General features: G+C 37.7%; 1 protein-coding gene across 1 annotated transcript in view; it reads left to right on the top strand.

The window, feature by feature from the left end:
- CTNNA3 (catenin alpha 3) overlaps positions 1-19941 on the top strand; it is a 1597197-nt gene that overhangs the window by 90816 nt on the left and 1486440 nt on the right. The window contains exon 4 of the mRNA XM_032609210.1: positions 3371-3537. Within this exon, the coding sequence (XP_032465101.1) occupies positions 3371-3537 (167 nt within the window). The remainder of the gene's footprint in view (positions 1-3370; positions 3538-19941) is intronic.

Genomic DNA, 19941 nt, shown 5'->3' with positions numbered 1-19941 from the left:
GTTCTGGTGGATGAGGCTGGATCTTGTCTGCCTGGTGGGCAGGTCCACCTGGTGGTGTGTTTTGGGGTGTCTGTGGCCTTATTATGATTTTAGGCACCTCTCTGCTAATGGATGGGGCTGTGTTTCTGTATTGATAGTTGTTTGGCATAGGGTGTCCAGCACTGTAGCTTGCTGGTCGTTGAGTGAAGCTGGGTCTTGGTGTTGAGATGGAGATCTCTGGGAGATTTTCGCCATTTGATATTACGTGGAGCTGGGAGGTCTCTTATGGTCAGTGTCCTGAACTTGGCTCTCCCACCTTAGAGGCACAGCACGGACTCCTGGCTGGAGTACCAAGAGCCTTTCATCCACCCGGCTCAGAATAAAAGGCAGAAAAAATAGAAAGAAAGAAAGGATAAAATAAAATAAAGTAAGATAAAATAAAATAAAGTTATTAAAATAAAAAATAATTATGAAAAATAATTTTTTAAGGGAAAAAAAACCCCGGACGGACAGAACCCTAGGACAAATGGTGAAAGCAGAGCTATACAGACAAAATCTCACACAGAAGCATACATATACACACTCACAAAAAGAAGAAAAGGGGAAAAAATAATATATCTTGCTCCCAAAGTCCACCTCCTCAATTTGGGATGATTCGTTGTCTATTCAGGTATTCCACAGATGCAGGGTACATCAAGTGTTTTGTGGAGGTTTAATCCGCTAATTCTGAGGCTTTTGGGAGAAATTTTCCTTTCTCTTCTTTGTTAGCACAGCTCCTGGGGTTCAGCTTTGGATTTGGTCCTGCCTCTGCGTGTAGGTCGCCTGAGGGCGTCTGTTCTTTGCTCAGACAGGACAGGGTTAAAGGATCAGCTGATTCACGGGCTCTGGCTCATTCAGGCCTGTGCGGGGCGGGGGGGGGGGGGGGGGGGGGGGTAGGGAGGGGTACGGAGTGCTGGGCGAGCCTGCGGTGGCAGACGCCGGCGTGACGTTGCGCCAGCGTGATGCGCGCTGTGCGTTCTCCCCAGGAAGTTGTCCCTGGATCACGGGACCCTGGCAGTGGCGGGCTGCACAGGCTCCTGGGAGGGTAGGTGTGGAGAGTGACCTGTGCTTGCACACAGCATTGTTGGTGGCTGCAGCAGCAGCCTTAGTGTCTCATGCCCGTCTCTGGGGTCCGCGCTGATAGCTGCGGCTTGCGCCTGTCTCTGGATCTCCTTTAAGCGGCGCTGTTAATCCCCTCTCCTCGCGCACCAGGAAACAAAGAGGGAAGAAAAAGTCTCTTGCCTCTTCGGCGGCTCAAGATTTTTTCCCGGACTCCTTCCCGGCCAGACGTGGCGCACTAGCCCCCTTCAGGCTGTGTTCACACTGCCAACCCCCGTCCTCTGCCTGCGCACCAACGGAAGCCCGAGCCTCAGCTCCCAGTCCCCGCCCGCCAGACAAGCCTCTTGGGCTGGTGAGTGCAGGTCGGCACCGATCCTCTGTGCGGGAATCTCTCCGCTTTGCCCTCCGCACCCCTGTTGCTGTGCTTTCCTCCGTGGCTCCGAAGCTTTCCCCCTCCGCCACCCGCAGCCTCCGCCTGTGAAGGGGCTTCTTAGTGTGTGGAAACGTTTCCTCCTTCACAGCTCCCTCCCACTGGTGCAGGTCCCGTCCCTATTCTTTTGTCTCTGTTTATTCTTTTATCTTTTGCCCTACCCAGGTACGTGGGGAGTTCTTGCTTTTTGGGAGGTCTGAGGTCTTCTGCCAGCGTTCAGTGGGTGTTCTGTAGGAGTTGTTCCACGTGTAGATGTATCTGTGGGGAGGAAGGTGATCTCCGCGTTTCACTCTTCCGCCATCTTCTCAAATCTCCTCTTTTCTTTTTATTGTATCTGTATGAGATGATGAATGTTAGCTGAACCTACTGTGATAATTACTTCACAATATGTATAAATCAGACCATCATGCTGTATGCCTTAAACTTAAACAGTGATGTATGCCAATTATTTCTCAACAAAGCTGTAAAAAGAACTTACTAAAAAAAGGGGGGGCCTGGTAAAAAAAGTTGTAATATATCAATAAAAAGTAACTTTATTAAAGCATTAAAAAGAATGACAATAACAGCTAATTAAGTCTTTAAGTTCCAACTACTGCTCTCATTTAATCTTCATAAAAATTGTAGGTATTGTTATTAGCTCCATTTACAGTGGAGAAAAATGAAACATAAAGAGGCTAAGTGGTTTCTGCCCACACTAAGTTCTTTGCTCTATTGCTTCGTGGTCATCTGTATCCCAATGTGAAAAGAAAATAAATTGATAAGTGAAAAGAACAGATTGTTGAAAGTTTTTAGTATAATACTTTTTGTGAAAAGAATCTATATCTTCTATATGTTCCTTTTATAACATATAATACCTATTTATGTTTTCTCTTGACATAAAATCTTTCAAATATATGAATGTGAATATACTAATAAAACATAATATGAATTTATAAGTGTACATGTATACATATGCCCCCACATAATGCATACATTCATAGAAAAATTTCTGGATAGATATACAAGAACTTAGTGGATGTTTTTGGGATTAGTATGGAGACAAAAAAAATTGCACTCTATACTCTTTAGTTTGGTGAATTATTTAAAAGTAATGAGTCACATATTGCTTTCATAATAAAAGTAAGTTTAAATTGAAAAATTTTAAAAATAGTGGATGTGGTAAATCTTTAACAATTATGTTACTGGAGTGGGGTAAAGAGGGACGTTTTCTTGTCATTTTATGCCTTTCTGAACTGAACTTTGGAAAATAAATGAGTACCTGTTACTTTTATAATAAAACATTTTAAATGAAAAAAACCTTAAAAATAGTGACCATATTTCTGTAACAAGTACTATGAAATATTATTTCTGTGACTAAGTTTAGGGTATAGTTTGTTCATTATATTGACAGTTTAGAATAAATCTGCCTATGTTAAACTTCTACCAGAGATCTGCTGTCTTACTGTCTTAACGGCTAGCTCTTTTCTAGCATCCATTGAATTCAAAAGTAACTCAGTGAAGATTTACCTTATTTTTATAAACAAGGTTGTTTCCGATTGAAGTCTTAGTAATGAAACCTTTCACAGCAAATGACATTCAGTAAATGCAGAAGTTGACAGCAATTTTATTAGATGCTGCTAGTCAATTGAGCACAGTTTTCTTGCGGGAAAATGGTATCCCGCTTCTTAAACTCCAGAGCGTTTATCAAAAACAAATGTCAGTTTGAAAGTGCATTGTTTATTGAGAGACGATGTTCTAGTGTCGTGACAGTATTTTAATATTATCCTTAGTTATGGAATGTACTTGGAATTAGGTTGGATGATAAATGCTGCAACAGGCGTAAGTGAAATTAAAGTATAACTTATTTGGGATTATGTGTTTCAGGTGAAGCTCTGAAAGTATCAGCTGAGAGATTTGCAGATGATCCCTGTTATCTCCCAAAAAGGGAGGCTGTGGTTCAAGCTGCCCGTGCCTTGTTGGCTGCAGTTACCAGACTCCTTATCCTCGCAGATATGATTGATGTCATGTGTCTCTTGCAGCATGTGTCAGCTGTAAGTAAAAGATGGCTTAGTTTACCTTGGCATTGTTCTCACTTATAATTCCATTTTCTGAACCTGGCATCAATCCGAGTGCATCCTGGCCTCACTCACGTTTCTTAATGTCACCCATCAGAAGATGACTGGATTGGGTTGTGAAACTAATGCATACTTGACAAGAGTGAAGCCAGAAGTTAGTCTTAAAGCCAGTGGGAGATTGAAAAACAGAAGATGACTTACTGATAAGGAAATGGCTAGGAGAAAGTTCTAGGCTTTTGACCATTTAAATGATTATGCCCTATATAAATATATATATAGTAACAATTATATAGATAATATAGAAAACAAATATGTAAATATAAATAATTTGAGAACGAGAAACTTAAAAGCTTAAGGCATGTGGAAGCTTATCCTAGTTTGTAAATGAAAACTACTTTGCCAGCTCCTCTTTTTTTTTTTTTTTGCGGTACGCGGGCCTCTCACTGTTGTGGCCTCTCCCGTTGTGGAGCACAGGCTCCGGACGCGCAGGCTCAGCGGCCATGGCTCACGGGCCCAGCCGCTCCGCGGCATGTGGGATCTTCCCGGACCGGGGCACAAACCCGTGTCCCCTGCACCAGCAGGCAGACTCTCAACCACTGCGCCACCAGGGAAGCCCTGCCAGCTCCTCTTGATCTAAGATAAACAGTGCATGTTTGCAGGTAGTCTGTAGTAATCCATTATGAAAATGTATAAATGGATTTAATAAGAGTAAAGAACGTATTTTAACTAGGAGAGACTACAAAGGCAGCAAGATATCTTGCTTGCTTTATTTTGTTAGACAAAACCATTTAGCAAAAGCTTAGTAGAAGGAGAATTTTATTTCAGCCTTTTTCACTTTCTTAATTTATTTAGTTTGACCAAGTCATTAATAGTGTCTAGATGAAAAGGTTGCAAAGAACCCTTTGGAGTCGCTGCTGTTTCTCCTACTTTAAGTAGGACCCTTGCTCTTCTGTTCATTAATACATCTGCATTTTCATAAAGGCGCTTGGTGACCGTAGTATCACTACGTTATTAGGCAAATGATGGCCTTGTCTGATTGACCTTCTTGTCAAAATCATTTTGTCTAATTGCTAAGCTAAACCTTTTTTTTTTTTAATCTTTCTCTTACTTACTAATGTTTGTTTTAACCCTAAAGTAGAGTGACCTTTCCTTTATACTTTCAGATTCCTTTTCTTTTGATAGTTTTACTGCAAAAAGGCAATTTGGCACCTTTTTGTTGTTGTAGCTGTTGTTTAAGTAGCTTTTCAGGAAAGGGATTAGTTTTCATCACTAGCAACTATCTACCAATAGATTTGTATGTGAGATATTTGAACAATGTTTTTTGTTACTTGGCTACTGGTTTATTGGATACCTTAAACAAATCCCTGAAAATTTCTGAGCTTCATTTTTTATATGTGAATATAGACACTAATAAATGCTATAACCAGAAGTGAGCATGAAAGATTAAATGCCAGGTAATTCCTAGTTCCAATGACCCAGTATTTCCTGTTTTAACTCTAGATTTGTTGGGATAGGCAGAATGAAAGGCTTTGGTAAGGTGAAAATTCCTGCCTTTATAATCAATTAGGAGGTGGTAAATTGCGATAGTTTTTTATTGTTTCATCCTTATAAAAATTTATATTTGAATTGTATTATTCAACTCAATGCTTTCAAGGTTTCACATAGAATGAAGGCAAATTGAAAAATATTTTTGGAGATTAAGATTAGAATTATTTAGCCCAGTATTCCCCTAAAAGTATTCTGCAGAACCTGTCTTATAAATATGCAACATGAAAAAAAGTTTTTATTATGGTCAATGCTGCACACTGAAATTCCCTTTGAATGTTTTTGATGTACATTAGCATTAAAGTTGGTGAGAAATATTGAAGCAAAGAAACTGGTTTAACTTTGCTTAACCCAGAGTTTCCCAAATTTCTTGACCCCAGAACTCTTCTATAATATATTAATCCTGGAACATTCTCAGACCATACGTTGGAATATAGTGACTTAGAATCTTTTAATGTTTATGGTTCTATTAAATTTCTACTTAGAATGAAAAAATCGTAGTGGATAAACTTCAGTGCCCTTCTACTCTAGTATCTTACTGAAGTAGATAGACTCTCCTACAATATGCGATACACACAGCTGTCTAACAATATATGTGATCACTTACTGTGATAGCAGTCTCAATTCTGTGAGACAGTGAAGCAGATATTGGATAATTCTAATTGCTGAAGACATTTTTCTCAAACTGAGCTTAAAGCTGCATCCCTGCTATTTCCATTCATTGCTTCTAGTTTACTTTCTGGAGAAACACAGTATCAAGGCAATAGGAAAATGCATTTTTCAAGTAACTGATGGTTACTCTTAGGACTTACATATGTCTTCTCTTATTTAAACTAAAAATTTCTTGACCTTTGAACGTTCCTTATATGACAGTTTCAGACTACTCTGGATACTCTAGAATTTCCATGTCTTGTACGATCTTGTTTCAGTCTTTTTTTTTTAACATCTTTATTGGAGTATAATTGCTTTACAATGGCGTATTAGTTTCTGCTTTATAATGAAGTGAATCAGCTATACATATACATATGTTCCCATATCTCTTCCCTCTTGCGTCTCCCTCCCATCCTCCCTATCCCATCTCTCTAGGTGGTCACAAAGCACCAAGCTGATCTCCCTGTGCTATGCGGCTGCTTCCCACTAGCTATCTATTTTACATTTGGTAGTGTATATATATGTCCACGCCACTCTCTTACTTTGTCCCAGCTTACCCTTCCCCCTCCCCGTGTCCTCAAGTCCATTCTCTACGTCTGCATCTTTATTCCTGTCCTGCCCCTAGGTTCTTCAGAACCATTTTTCTTTTTTTTTTAGATTCCATGTATATATGTTAGCATACGGTATTTATTTTTCTCTTTCTGACTTACTTCACTCTGTATGACAGTCTCTAGGTCCATCTACCTCACTACAAATAACTCAATTTCATTTCTTTTTATGGCTGAGTAATATTCCATTGTATATGTGTGCCACATCTTCTTTATCCATTCATCTGTCGATGGACACTTAGGTTGCTTACATGTCCTGGTTGTTGTAAAGAGAGCTGCAGTGAACATTGTGGTACATGACTCTTTTTGAATTATGGTTTTCTTAGGGTATATGCCCAGTAGTGGGAATGCTGGGTTGTATGGCAGTTCTATTTTTAGTTTTTTAAGGACCCTCCATATTGTTCTCCATGGTGGCTGTATCAAATTACATTCCCACCAACAATGCAAGAGGGTTCCCTTTTCTCCACACCCTTACCAGCATTTATTGTTTCTAGATTTTTTGATGATGGCCATTCTGACTGGTGTGAGATGATATCTCATTGTAGTTTTGATCTGCATTTTTCTAATGATTAGTGATGTTGAGCATCCTTTCTTGTGTTTGTTGGCAATCTGTATATCTTCTTTGGAGAAATGTCTATTTAGGTATTCTGCCCATTTTTGGATTGGGTTGTTTGTCTTTTTTGTTATTGAGCTGCATGAGCTGCTTGTAAATTTTGGAGATTAATCCTTTGTCAGTTGCTTCATTTGCAAATATTTTCTCCCATTCTGAGGGTTGTCTTTTCATCTTGTTTATATTTTCCTTTGCTGTGCAAAAGCTTTTAAGTTTTTTGATGTACTTTAACACTGTAAGCAGATTTGTTTTATGGTTAAAGTTTGAAAACTTCAGTGTCTGGACTCCCTGGGTGTCTGCTTGTGCTGCTGTCATTTTATTATGCTCATGGTGTCTTGTCTTATGTGAATGGCTATCTTTGTATACTAAATGTTACCTCTTCTGGAACTTATATCAGGAAATTCTGCACTGTTTTGTTAGCTTTTTGATGCTTTTAACATGAAGTATTTTATATTTCATCAAATTTTGTTAGTTTTCTTCAGCAGAGGGTTGAATGGTGACTTACTAATTTGTTAATATAAGAAACAAAAATCCCCCAAATCATCTCTGTAAATCCTTTCCTATGCATATTCTAGATAGGTAACTGCCATAAAATGTTGAAATCAAAACATCTTGAAATAAAAACAAATGCTTTCATGTGAACATTCCATATTATACTTGGACAGTTACCTCCCTGATTTAATGTCCAGTATTATCTTACCTATTATGATAGCCTTGTCATACTGTTGGTTCTTACTGATTTTGTGAGCAATTAAAACCTCCAAGTATCTGAACTCAGACTACTTTTATTCTAGATCTTCCTCCTGTGATACTAATTTTATCTTTTTGTAAAGGTTGATGTTATATTTATATTCAATGCATTTTATCTTCTTAGTTGTCTTTTTGTTATATCCATCCAGATCTTTTTTTTTTTTTTGCTTCACGCGGGCCTCTCACTGCTGTGGCCTCTCCCACTGCGGAGCACAGGCTCCGGACGCGCAGGCCCAGCAGCCATGGCTCACGGGCCCAGCCGCTCCGCGGCATGTGGGATCTTCCCAGACCGGGCACGAACCCGTGTCCCCTGCATCGGCAGGCGGACTCTCAACCCCTGCTCCACCAGGGAAGCCCCATCCAGATCTTTTTGACGTTTGATTTGTTTTCCCCTCCCAAATTGGTGTCATTTTCAGATTTCTTTAACAATTTATTCATTAACAATTGTTTAATGCTATAGCTTTCTTTTAGATAACATCAATCAAATATTAACATGTTTTGAATAAAGTCGTTGAAATGAGCTTCAAATTCGCTTCATTTGAATGAATAAACCATGTTTCTTTATTTTATTCTCTAGTACTTTCTCAAAGGCCTTTCTGAAATCAAGATGTATTATCTGTGGCACCACAGATTTACCAGTCTCGTAGCCCCAATTTTAAGGGAAATGACGTTAGTTTGGCATGACTTACTTTTAATAACCCCATAAGAGCTCTAAGTGACCATTGCTTGCTTGCTTTTATTCCTTTTCTATTTTTTTTGACCTTCATTTTTCAATTACTCACATCCTACTTACTTATGCTTATAAACCACTCATCTGCTAGCATCTCCTTGCCCTTAAGATCTAGATATAATTGGTTTGAACCCTCATTCCATGTCCTGTAAAGTACAATGTTCTCCCAAGATTTCTGCAAATTTTCTTAGGCTCATATTCTCATGGTCATCTCTGGCTCCAAGCTGTTGCTTCCACAGAATTACTTTAGGTTATGGATGGTCTTTCTACTGTTATTCTATGGTATGTTAATTCATACTTGGAAGATGACCCTTTTCCCCTTTAACACACACATATACATACAAATACTCCCGCACAAGGCATGTTCATGTATATGGCAAATCTATTAGAAACTTGGAAGGTGGAAGGGAGGGGGTTCTGTAGTGTAACAATATATTCTAAGTGGTTTCAATTTGTATATTAGAAATCTTCAAAATCCTTTGAAGCAACTTCATCTCATTGTCCTTCTACCTCCTTTCTCCCTACCTACTCTCCTTTGTTTTGCCTCATACCCCTAAGGAGTAAGATACTCTGTCAAGCCACCGTTGACTTGGCTTCTGCTCATTTGTGTCCTCAGATATCACTATGTCTCTGAAATTACATCTGAAGGTATTTTCCTCAATATAAACTGTTCCTTTCCTAAGAACTCTGTAGTAAACTCTCTCTCTCTCTCTCTCTCTCTCTCTCTCTCTCTCATACACACACACACACACACACACACACACCATCCTATTGTAAAATAATCTATGTTTTTTGCGGGGAGGGCATCAACTTTGAAGATACAGATTTCTCCTTCTGGCCACACATCCTTCTCTCAAAAGCAGTGGCCTAATTTTTTATTTCTTTTCCTAGTTTTGAATATGATGGACAAAGACCTGCCTCTCCTCCAGTCTTATTATTTTATGCAAGCTTCTGCTCATTTGGGGCTTTCTCCCCCTAGTAACACTCACGAAAATCCCTGCTCCATTTTTTTGGGTATTTATTCTTTATTGCACAGTGTCAAAGAATTCCTCTGCTCTCACAATGTTTTCTTAAGTGGCCTTACTCTTTTCTTCCTTATTATAATTTTTTTCTAAATAACAAAATTCTTCGTCCCTATTGAGGTATATTTCCTTTTATAAGTCAGGTAAATGAGATATTACTCTACTTTTGATTGATAGTCCGTACCTATATATTTCCTGATTCCTTATCTTTATTAAATTATTCTCTTTCCACTGAGACTATCCCAGAGATGCAGTTATGATCAAACATTTATGAAGATGTAGACTGAGACCACCAACTCATGCAAACATGATTCACTGAGTAACTCTCCATAGGATAAGTACTGCCAACCAATACAGAGTTAATATATAATTACATATATCAAGGATTCCTGACTTGGCAATTTTAAATGTGTCTAGTTCCTTAAGGAAGTACATGTTTTCTTTTTGGGGGGAAAGAAGTCCAAATCAAAGGTAAGAGAGGACAGAGAAAAAAAGCGATGATATTTCAGTATGTAATTAATTGTAGAAACTTGGAAAGGCAGTTTGGCTTTATTACCACCACTGTTCATAATTTTCTATGGGAATTTAAGTTTAAAAATTTCTCTCTGGTACTGTTCAAGTTTTTTTTTTAAAACATTTTTGTACTATTTATACATCTCGAGATTCCACATCCTATTTTATTGGCATATAAATTTTATAAGGGTCGGTTTTCTTTGAGAGAATGTTGGCTTGCATATCTCTTGCTTTCTTTGGGGGTCAGGGCAAGATGGAGAGCAAAGATGGCTTTTGGCAGCAGGGAGACCTTGCTTGAATCCTGGTTCTGTTGTTGATTAGCTGGGCGACTTTGGGAAAATTAAAAATCTGTAAGCCTTAGTTTCTTCTTCTGAGCTATATGGATAATAAAACCTACTCTGAATACTTAGGGGCCTTGTGAAGATTAAATCACATAATATATAAAATACCTGGTAAGAACTGGTACAAATTTTCTGTCACCTTCCTTCCTTTCCTTGTCCTACCTTTTTCCACTATGGTACCTTGCTCCCATTTTTCGACTCCTGCAGTGCAATATTATCCTTATTCCTAAAAATGAAGGGAAATAAATTTGACTCCTGAGTTGAACTAACTTCTCTGGCTTTTTCTGTTATCATACCATAGCCTGTTTTATTTCTTTTAAAATGGGAATATTTGTCCCTTTGGATTAAAAAATAGACCGATGTCATTATAGGAAATGGCACCTCTATTTAATAACTTTTTATGTCAAATACATATTTAATATTTGCTACAAGCATTGCTGTAAAGCATTTGTATACTGAACAATAATTCTGAATATGAAGAATATTCATAACATTGACAGAAAATCACACAATACAATAATGGTAACTGAGACTTTTTGATGCCACCTTCTATTGTTAAAATGCAGATATGTACCAGCAAAAGGGTTTCTAAATCTTATTTTTAAAAATATCAGCAGTTTATAAGGAGAGAAATTACTATATAGTTAAATTGCTGTTAGAAGCCAAGTATATTCTACAGGAGATTCTTGGCAAAATATGTAGAGAGCTTTTAACGTTTAAAGAAAAAACCAAGTCACAGGACTGGTATTAGATGGAATAGGAGAAGTAAGAAATGGAGACAAATAGGACACAAATTGCTGGATTTTTACTGAATTTCATACTGAAAACTTTAGAGACAAAGGAAATTTAAGCCATGTAAAAAAATTTAACTTTTAAAAAGGACTTGCATCATTCCAGGTAGCTCGAGTTTCATTAATTAGTCCATTCAGCAGACAGTTATTTTTTGTGTGCTTACTGTGTGCTAGTCACCGTAATATGTGCTAGAGAGTCAGATTTAGAAAATACACTACCATGGTCCTGTTCTCCTGGAATTATTGTGGAGGCATGATGGCAGTTATATCAAGGGAGTGTTTTGAATGAATAATGCAAGGCTAAGTTTGGAGAGTGAGTTAACTAGACAAAGAAAGTGGTGAGGGCAGAGAGCATTTTACCTGGAGGGAATAGTACATGCTTAAAGACCAGTAGTAGTTCTAAATGGCTGGGATGAAGGATGATTTTGTGGGAGGAACAAGAGTTGAAGCTGCAGAGGTAGGCATAGACCTACTTGTGACAGGCCTATGTGCTAAGTTAAAAAGTTTGAACTTTAGTCTGAAAGCTAAGGGGGAACTATTAAAGATTTTAAGCAGGGAAATGATACAAGCAGATTTGAATTTTAGGACTATTATTCTGGTAGCAGTGGGCAAGGGGGCCAGAGTGGAGGCAGAGATGCCAGTGATGAGGTGATGTAGTCATCTGGTTGTGAAATGATGGTGTGGGGTGGGGAATGAATGATTTTATAGATTTTATACATATTGGATTTTATACATATTGGATTTTGGATTTGAGGCATGTATGAGAGGCATGTATGAGAGAGACTAGACATTGAAAGATACATTTGGAGTGAATAAGATTGGAAAGCCTCAAGAAGTAAGCATTAGGAGAAGCAATTGGTTTGTATGAGGTCACCTGGGGAAGGTTTCTAGAGTGAACTTAAACCTTTGTTCACAAATCTTTGAGACCTTGTGGTTTGGTGGAATGCTCACTAAATGATGAATCACGTTTGTGTTCAGTCTTGCCTCAGTAGGGATATTTGGGATACCTTCTCACTGGAGTCCCTGCCCCTGGGGGTTGGTTCATAGTCCAGCACTCTACCCTTTCTGAGGGGGCTCCCCAGAAAACTGGCTTTGTCTTGCCAGTCTTGGAGTTCTGATGGATCCCTCAAAGTCTAGCCACCTGGTAGGGGGAAATGGAGGGGGTGGCTTAGACTGGTAAAACACCACAGCTCCCTGCCCCCTCTGGCTCAACACAGAGTAAGTAGACAAAAACTGCAGCTGCCTGTTTCTCCATAGGGAGTGAGAGTTGGTAGAAGTCCAGCTGTTTGGTGGGAGGTCTTCTCTTGCATAAAGCCAGTCCACAAAGTCTAGGAAAGGTGCCTGCTTTGTCGAATATGTAGACAGCAACACAGAGAGCTAAGGAAAATGAAGAATCAGGCAAAGATGTTCCAAACAAAGGAATGAGATGAATCTCCAGAAACTGACCCTAATGAAACAGAGTTATATGATTTACCTGACAGTGAATTCAAAATAACAGTCATAAAGATGCTCACTGAGGCCAAGAGAACAATGCATGAACAAAGTGAGAATTTCAACAAAGAGATAAAGAATATAATAAGTATGAAACAGAAATCATGGAGCTAAAGAACACAACAATTGAACTGAAAAATTCAACAGCAGACTAGATCAAGCAGAAGAAAGGATCAGTGAACTTGAAGATAGGTCACTGGAAATAGTTTAGTCAGAGGAGCAAAAAGAAATAAATGAAGAGTGAAGATAGCTAAAGGATTTATTGAATACCATTAAACATTATGGGAGTATCAGCAGGAGAAAAGAGAGATAGAAAAAGGACCAGGCAGCTTATTCAAAGAAATAATGGCTGGTAATACCCTAAATCTGGGGAAAGAAATGGCAATCCAGATCTAAGTAGCCCAAAAGATACTGAAAAACATGTACCCAAAGAAATCTGTGCTGGATGCATTATACAGTAGTAGCCATTATCTGTAGTTTTGCTTTCCTTGGTTTCAGTTACCCATGGTCAACTGTGGTCCAAAAATATTAAATGGAAAATTCCAGAGATAAACAATTCATAAGTTTTAAATTGTATGCTGTTCTGTGTAGTGTGATGAAATCTCATGCCATCCTGCTCTGTCCTGTCTGGGACATGAATCATCTCTTTGTCTAGTGTATCCATGCTTTTTATGCTACCTGCCTGTTAGTATAAGAAAAAACAGTATGTATGTGGTTTGGTACTATGCATAGTTTCAGGTATCCCTGGGGGGTCTTGGAATGTATCCCCGCAATAAGGGCAGACTACTGTAATCAAATTGTCAAAAGTCAAAGACAAAAAGGGAGTGAAAAACAACAAACAAGAGAAAATCAACTTGTCACATACAAGGCAACCCCTATAAGGCTATCAGTGGATTTTTCAGCAGAAACTTTGCAGGCCAGAGGCAGTGCTGAAAGAAAAAAACTGTCATCTAAGAATACTATACCCAGCAAAACTTATCTTCAAAAATGGAGCAATAAAGAATTTCCAAGGTTGTCAGGGTGGTACTGGGAGGTGAGGGGGAGTACATGACAGGCGGCATCAGCCAGGGAGGCTTGGGAAGCTATGGTGTGGTCACTGTAAGCCAAATAGAGCCATGGCAATTGCCATCCAGCCCCAGCTCCCTTGTGTAGTCCTGGCTGGTGGCTCAGCCCAGTGGGCCTCTTGGCACCACAGCCTGTGGAGCTCGAGAACATCATAGTGAACATGGTACTACTCAAGAACAGGGAAGGTGGTTTTTTTTTTTTAACTAAAAAAAGAGTTTACCATACAAAAGCTGATGGAGTTCATCACCACTAGACCTGGCCTACAAGAATAGCTAAAGGGAGTACTTCAAGTTGAAATGAAAAGATTTGAAGTAGCAACACTACAGCATAAGGAAGTATGAAACTCTGGTAATGGTAAATATATAGACAAATACAGAATACTGTAGTACTGTAATGGTGGTAGGTAAATCACTTTTCATTCTCGTATAAAAGTTAAGAGAAAAAATTTTTTAAAAAGCTATGATTAAAAAATATGGTAAAATTATACAACATGAATAGATGTAAATTTTGAGAACAATAACATAAAGTGTGTGTGTGTGTGTGTGTGTGTGTGAAAGAGAGAGAAGTAAAAGTGCAGTTTTTGTATGCAACTGAACTTAAGTTGTTATCTGCTTAAAACAGACTGTTATATTTTATGTAAACCCCAAAGTAACCACAAAAAATACAGTAGAAGTTACACACATACACACACACACACACACACACACAAAGAAATCAAAGTGTTTCAATATAAAAAACCCCAGCAAAACATAAAGGAAGACAGCAAGAGAGGAAAAGACGGAAAAAAGAACTAAGAGATTAACAAAAGCAACTGTTGAAGTGGCAATAGTAAATCCTTCTCTATCAATAATTGCTCTAAATGTAAGTGGATTAAACTCCTCAATCAAAGGACACAAAGTGGCTGACTGGATTAAAAAAAACAAGACCCAACTGTATGCTGTGCAAAAGAAACTTACTTTAGATTTAAGGATACATACAGGCTGCATGTAAAGGGATGGAAAAAGATATTCCATGCAAATGGTAACCAAAAGGGAGCAGGAGCTATATTTAGACAAAAGGAAGTTTAAGTCAAAAACTATCAAGAGACAAAGAAGGACATATAATGGTGAAAGTGTAAATTCACCAGGAAGATATAACAATTATAAATATATATGCATCCAACATTAGAGAACCTAAATGTATTAAGCAAACATTGACAGACTGAAGGGAGAAGTAGATAGCAATACAATAGGTAGGAGTCTTCAGTACCTCAGTTTGAAAAATGGATAGAACATCTAGACAGAAGATCAATAGGGAAACAGAAGACCTGAACAATAATATAAACCAAATGGATCTAACAGACATGTATGGAACATTTCACCCAACAGTAGCAGAATGCACATTCTTCTCAAATGCACACGGCTCTTTCTCCAGGATAGATAACATGTTAGGTCACAAAACAAGTCTTAACAAATCTAAGAAGATTAAAATAATATCAAGGATCTTTTCTACCACAATGGAATGAAACTAGAAATTGACAGAGAAGGAAAACTGGAAAATTTACAAATATGTGGAAATTATATGACACACTTTTGAACCGTTAGGTTAAAGTTGGAATCAGAAAGGAAATTAGGAAATTCCTTGAAACAAATGAAAATGAATATATACCAGAACTTATGGGATGCAGCAAAACTAGTGCTAAGAAGGAAGTTCACAGAGATAAATCCCTACATTAACACATTATTGACCAGAGACCTATTAATACATCTTCTGTTACCTGAACGTTATTGACCGGAGACATATCAATATGTTTTTAGAGAGTGATGCAATTAACATCACCATGCAAGTTGTTAGAGCTTAAAATTGATCAGGGGTTCATTATACAACTTACGATTGTCATTATCATTCACATTTTGCTCTGTTAGGTTTTTGTTCCCACCTTGTATATATTATAAATGCAAGTTTATTACTGTAAAATTTAAAAAAATGACTCCATGAAATTTTGAGTGAAGAAGAATTTTTTGCAGATACTTTCTCTGATTGTCCAGGTGACATATATACTAGTGTCTCTGAAGATTATAGTTCTTCAGAATATAGTTCTGATTCAGATGATGTGAATATTAGACCAAGAAAAAGACAAAAAACCTTAGTGACTGATTCTGATACAGAAAGTGAAAATGAAACTCACAGTGCTAGAGAATGCTCCTTTGCTTCTACAGAAGAGTGGCTTGAAGACAACATTTCATGAAAATTTGAAGTCTTTACAGGTGTGTCAGGTGTAACTGTCGAATGTAATAACCCGCAAAGTGTTAGTGAAATAACAGAATTAATTTTTGGTAATGACTTTTTCGAGTTGGTCACTTCTCAAACAAACTTGTATTACTAACAGAATGAAAAATCATATAAAAAGTATGATAAGACTTTAAAATGGACTGATTTAACCAATAATGACATGAAGAAGTTTCTTGGATTAATAATTTTGATGGGACAAATAAGAAAGTCACTGGAAAGAATATTGGTTGACTGATCCCTTACTTGAAACACCTATCTTTCCAAAGATTATGACAAGAAGAAGGTTTGAACAAACAATGACATTTCTTCACTTTAATGATAACTCAGAAACTCCACTTCCTGCAGACAGAATTTCAAAAGTTAAACCTCTTTTGGATTATTTTCTACCAAAATTTCAATCAATCTATATACCCAAATGAGAGCTATTACTTGATGAGGCAATGATAAAGTGGGGAGGACAACTCAGATTCAAAACCTATAACCCTGGAAAACTTACAAAATATGGAATTTTGGTCAGGATGGTTAGCAAAAGTGAAACTGGATATATATGCAACCTTGAGATTTACATGGGTGTAGGAAAGAAACTGCAAGAAACTATTATTGGTCGTACAACCTTATCTTGGTTCATGGTACCATCTTTACCAAGACAATTATTACAACAGTGTGTCCACATCTGAAATATTGTTGAAAAATAAAGCCAGGGTTTGTGGGACTATAAGAGGGAATTGTGGTCTACCAAACCAATTAAAGGAGAAATCTAAAAATCTACAGAGGGGAGAAATGGCGTTCTTATGGAAGGGAGAAATGATTCTTCTTCTCTGGAAAGGCAAGAGGCTAGTCTGCATGCTGACAACTATTCATGATGCCTCCCCCCATAGCATCTACAGGAAAGGAAGATAGGAGGACTGTCCATCAGATAACTAAAGCCCACTTGTATATTAGAGTATAATAAATATATGAAAGGAGTTGATTGATCTGATCAATATCTGGAAAACTTCAATATCCTCCAGAAAACTCGAAAATGGTTTATTCAGTGCTTTAAAATTTATTGTAGCCTAAATGCACAGAATAAAATGACTTACAAGCAATTTTTGTTAGCAATACCTAGAGAATGGGTAACTGACCGTTCTGGTGAATGTAGTGGCAGTCCTGCACCTGGTCCTTCTTGTGGTGTTTCTAAAAGAGCCCTGTGCAAAGATCCACCTTGTCGACTATCAGGTAAAATAAAAGAACATATTCTAGAGGAAATAATAACCACAAGGCTAAAAAGACAAGTGCAGCCAGAAAGTGTAGAGTCTGCTCTTCCAGGGTAAAGCACAGTGAAACACGGTATGTTTTTAATAGATGTTCTATTCCCCTGCACAGAGGTGCCTGCTATACTGCCTATCACACTCTAATGAAATATTAGAATGCTTTAGCAAGACATGTACAAAGCTTCAAAGAAATACAGTAAGTGCAAAATAAGTTGTTGATATTTACTCAAACATGGGTGTTTCAGTATTCACTTACATAACAAATTGCCAGCCAGAGGCATTTGTTTCTGCAAGAATCCCCCAGTCAATAGTGTGTTAAAAAGAAGAAAGATCTCAAGCAAGAACTTAACTTTATACCCCAAAGAGCTAAAAAAGAAGAACTAAGCTCAGTTAGAAGAACGAAGAAGAAAGGAAACCACAAACATTAGAGCAGAAATAAATGAAATAGAAATTAGGAAAATGAGAAAAAAACCCAACAGAACCAAGAGTTGGTGTTTTAAAAAGAAACAAAATAGACAAACCTTAGCTAGACTAACTAAGAACAGAAGAGAGAAGACTCAAATAAAATCAGAAATGAAAGATGGGACATTACAACTGAGGCCACAGAAATAAAGAATGATCATAAAAACTGCTATGGGGCTTCCCTGGTGGCACAGTGGTTGAGAGTCCGCCTGCCGGTTCAGGGGACACGGGTTCGTGCCCCGGTCCGGGAAGATCCCACATGCCGCAGAGCGGCTAGGCCCGTGAGCCATGGCCGCTGAGCCTGTGCGTCCGGAGCCTGTGCTCTGCAACGGGAGAGGCCACAACAGTGAGAGGCCCGCGTACCGCAAAACAAAACAAAACAAAACTACTATGAATAATTATACACCAATGAACAATACCTAGAAGAAATGTATAAATTCCTAGAAACATACAACTTACCACCAAGACTAAATCATGAAGGAATAGAAAGTCTGAACAGACCTATAACAAGAAGGGAGATTGAATAAATACTCAAAACCTCCTAACAGAGAAAAACCCAGGACCAGATGGCTTCACTAGTGAATTCTGCTGAACATTTAAAGAAGAATTAATGTCAGTGCTTCTCAAACTCTTCCAAACGACTGAAGCAGAGGGAACACTCTCAAACTCATTTTAGGAGGCCAGATAAGAATACTACAAGAAAAGAAATTACAGGCTAATATCCCTAATGAACATAGATGCAAAAATATTCAAAAAAATACTAACACACTGAATTCAGTAGCATATTAAAGGATGATACACTGTGACCGAGTGGGTTTTACCTGGTATACAAGAATGGTTTAACATATGAAAATCAATCAATGTGATACAGCACAATGAACAGAATAAAGGGTAAAAATCACATGATCATTTCAACAGATGCAGAAAAAAAGTTTGAAAAAAATTCAACATCATTTTTTTTTACCATCTTTATTGGTGTATAATTGCTTTACAATGGTGTGTTAGTTTCTGCTTTATAACAAAGTGAATCAGTTATACATATACATATGTTCCCATATCTCTTCCCTCTTGTGTCTCCCTCCCTCCCACCCTCCCTATCCCACCCCTCCAGGCGGTCACAAAGCACCGAGCCGATATCCCTGTGCCATGCGGCTGCTTCCCACTAGCTATCTACCTTACGTTGAAAATTCTCAACAAACTAGTAATAGAAGGAAAGCACCTCAACATAATAAAGTCCATATATGACAAGCTCACAACTTACATCATACATAATGATGAAGAGCTGAAAACTTTTCCTCTAAGATCAGGAAAAAGACAAGGATGCCCACTCTCACCACTTTTATTCAACATTGTATTGGAAGTCCTAGTCGTAGCAACTAGGCAATAAAAAGAAATAAAAGGCATCCAGATTGGAAAGGAGGAAGAAAAACTGTCACTAGTTTCAGATAAGATATTATATACAAAAAAACCCCTTAAGACTCCACCAAAAAAACTGATAGAACTAATAAACAAATTCAGTAAAGTTGTAGGATATATAATCAGGATATAGAAATCAGTTGCATTTCTATACACTTATGATGAACTATCTGAAGAGGATATTAGGAAAACAATGCCATTTACAGTAGCACCAAAAAGAATAAAATACCTAGGAATAAATGTAACTAAGGGGGTGAAAGATTTGTAATACTGAAAACTATACAACATTGATGAAAGAAATTAAAGAAGACCCAAATGGAAAGACATCCCATGTTCATGGATTGATAGACTTAATATTGTTAAAATGTCAATACCCAAAGTGATCTACAGATTCAAAGCAATTCCTATTAAAATCCTAGTGACATTTTTACAACAGAAATTGAAAAACAACTCTACAATTCATATGGAACCACATAAAAACCACAAATAGTCAACTCAATTCTGAGAAAGAAGAACAAAGCTGGAGGCATCACACTACTCTATTTCAAAAATATTACAAAGCTGCAGTAAACAAAACAGTATGGTACTGGCCTAAAGAGAGACATGTAGATCAGTGGAACAGAATGGAGGGCCCAGAAGTAAATCCATGTGTATACAGTCACTGATCTTCAACAAGGGTGCCAAGAACACACAAATGGGGAATTAGTGGGCATAAAGTTTCAGTTAAACTATGTGAATAAACTAGATATCTCATATAGAACATTGTACCTATAGACAACAACAATGTATTTTATACTTAAAAATTTAAGGAACATGTATCTCATGTTAAGTATTCTGCCATAATAAAATAGAATTAATTAA

Source organism: Phocoena sinus, chromosome 16 (genome assembly GCF_008692025.1).
Source record: "Phocoena sinus isolate mPhoSin1 chromosome 16, mPhoSin1.pri, whole genome shotgun sequence".
Classification (NCBI taxonomy): Eukaryota; Metazoa; Chordata; class Mammalia; order Artiodactyla; family Phocoenidae; genus Phocoena; species Phocoena sinus.
The sequence above is the reverse complement of the archived record's forward strand: the minus strand, read 5'-3'. Positions and strand labels throughout refer to the sequence as shown.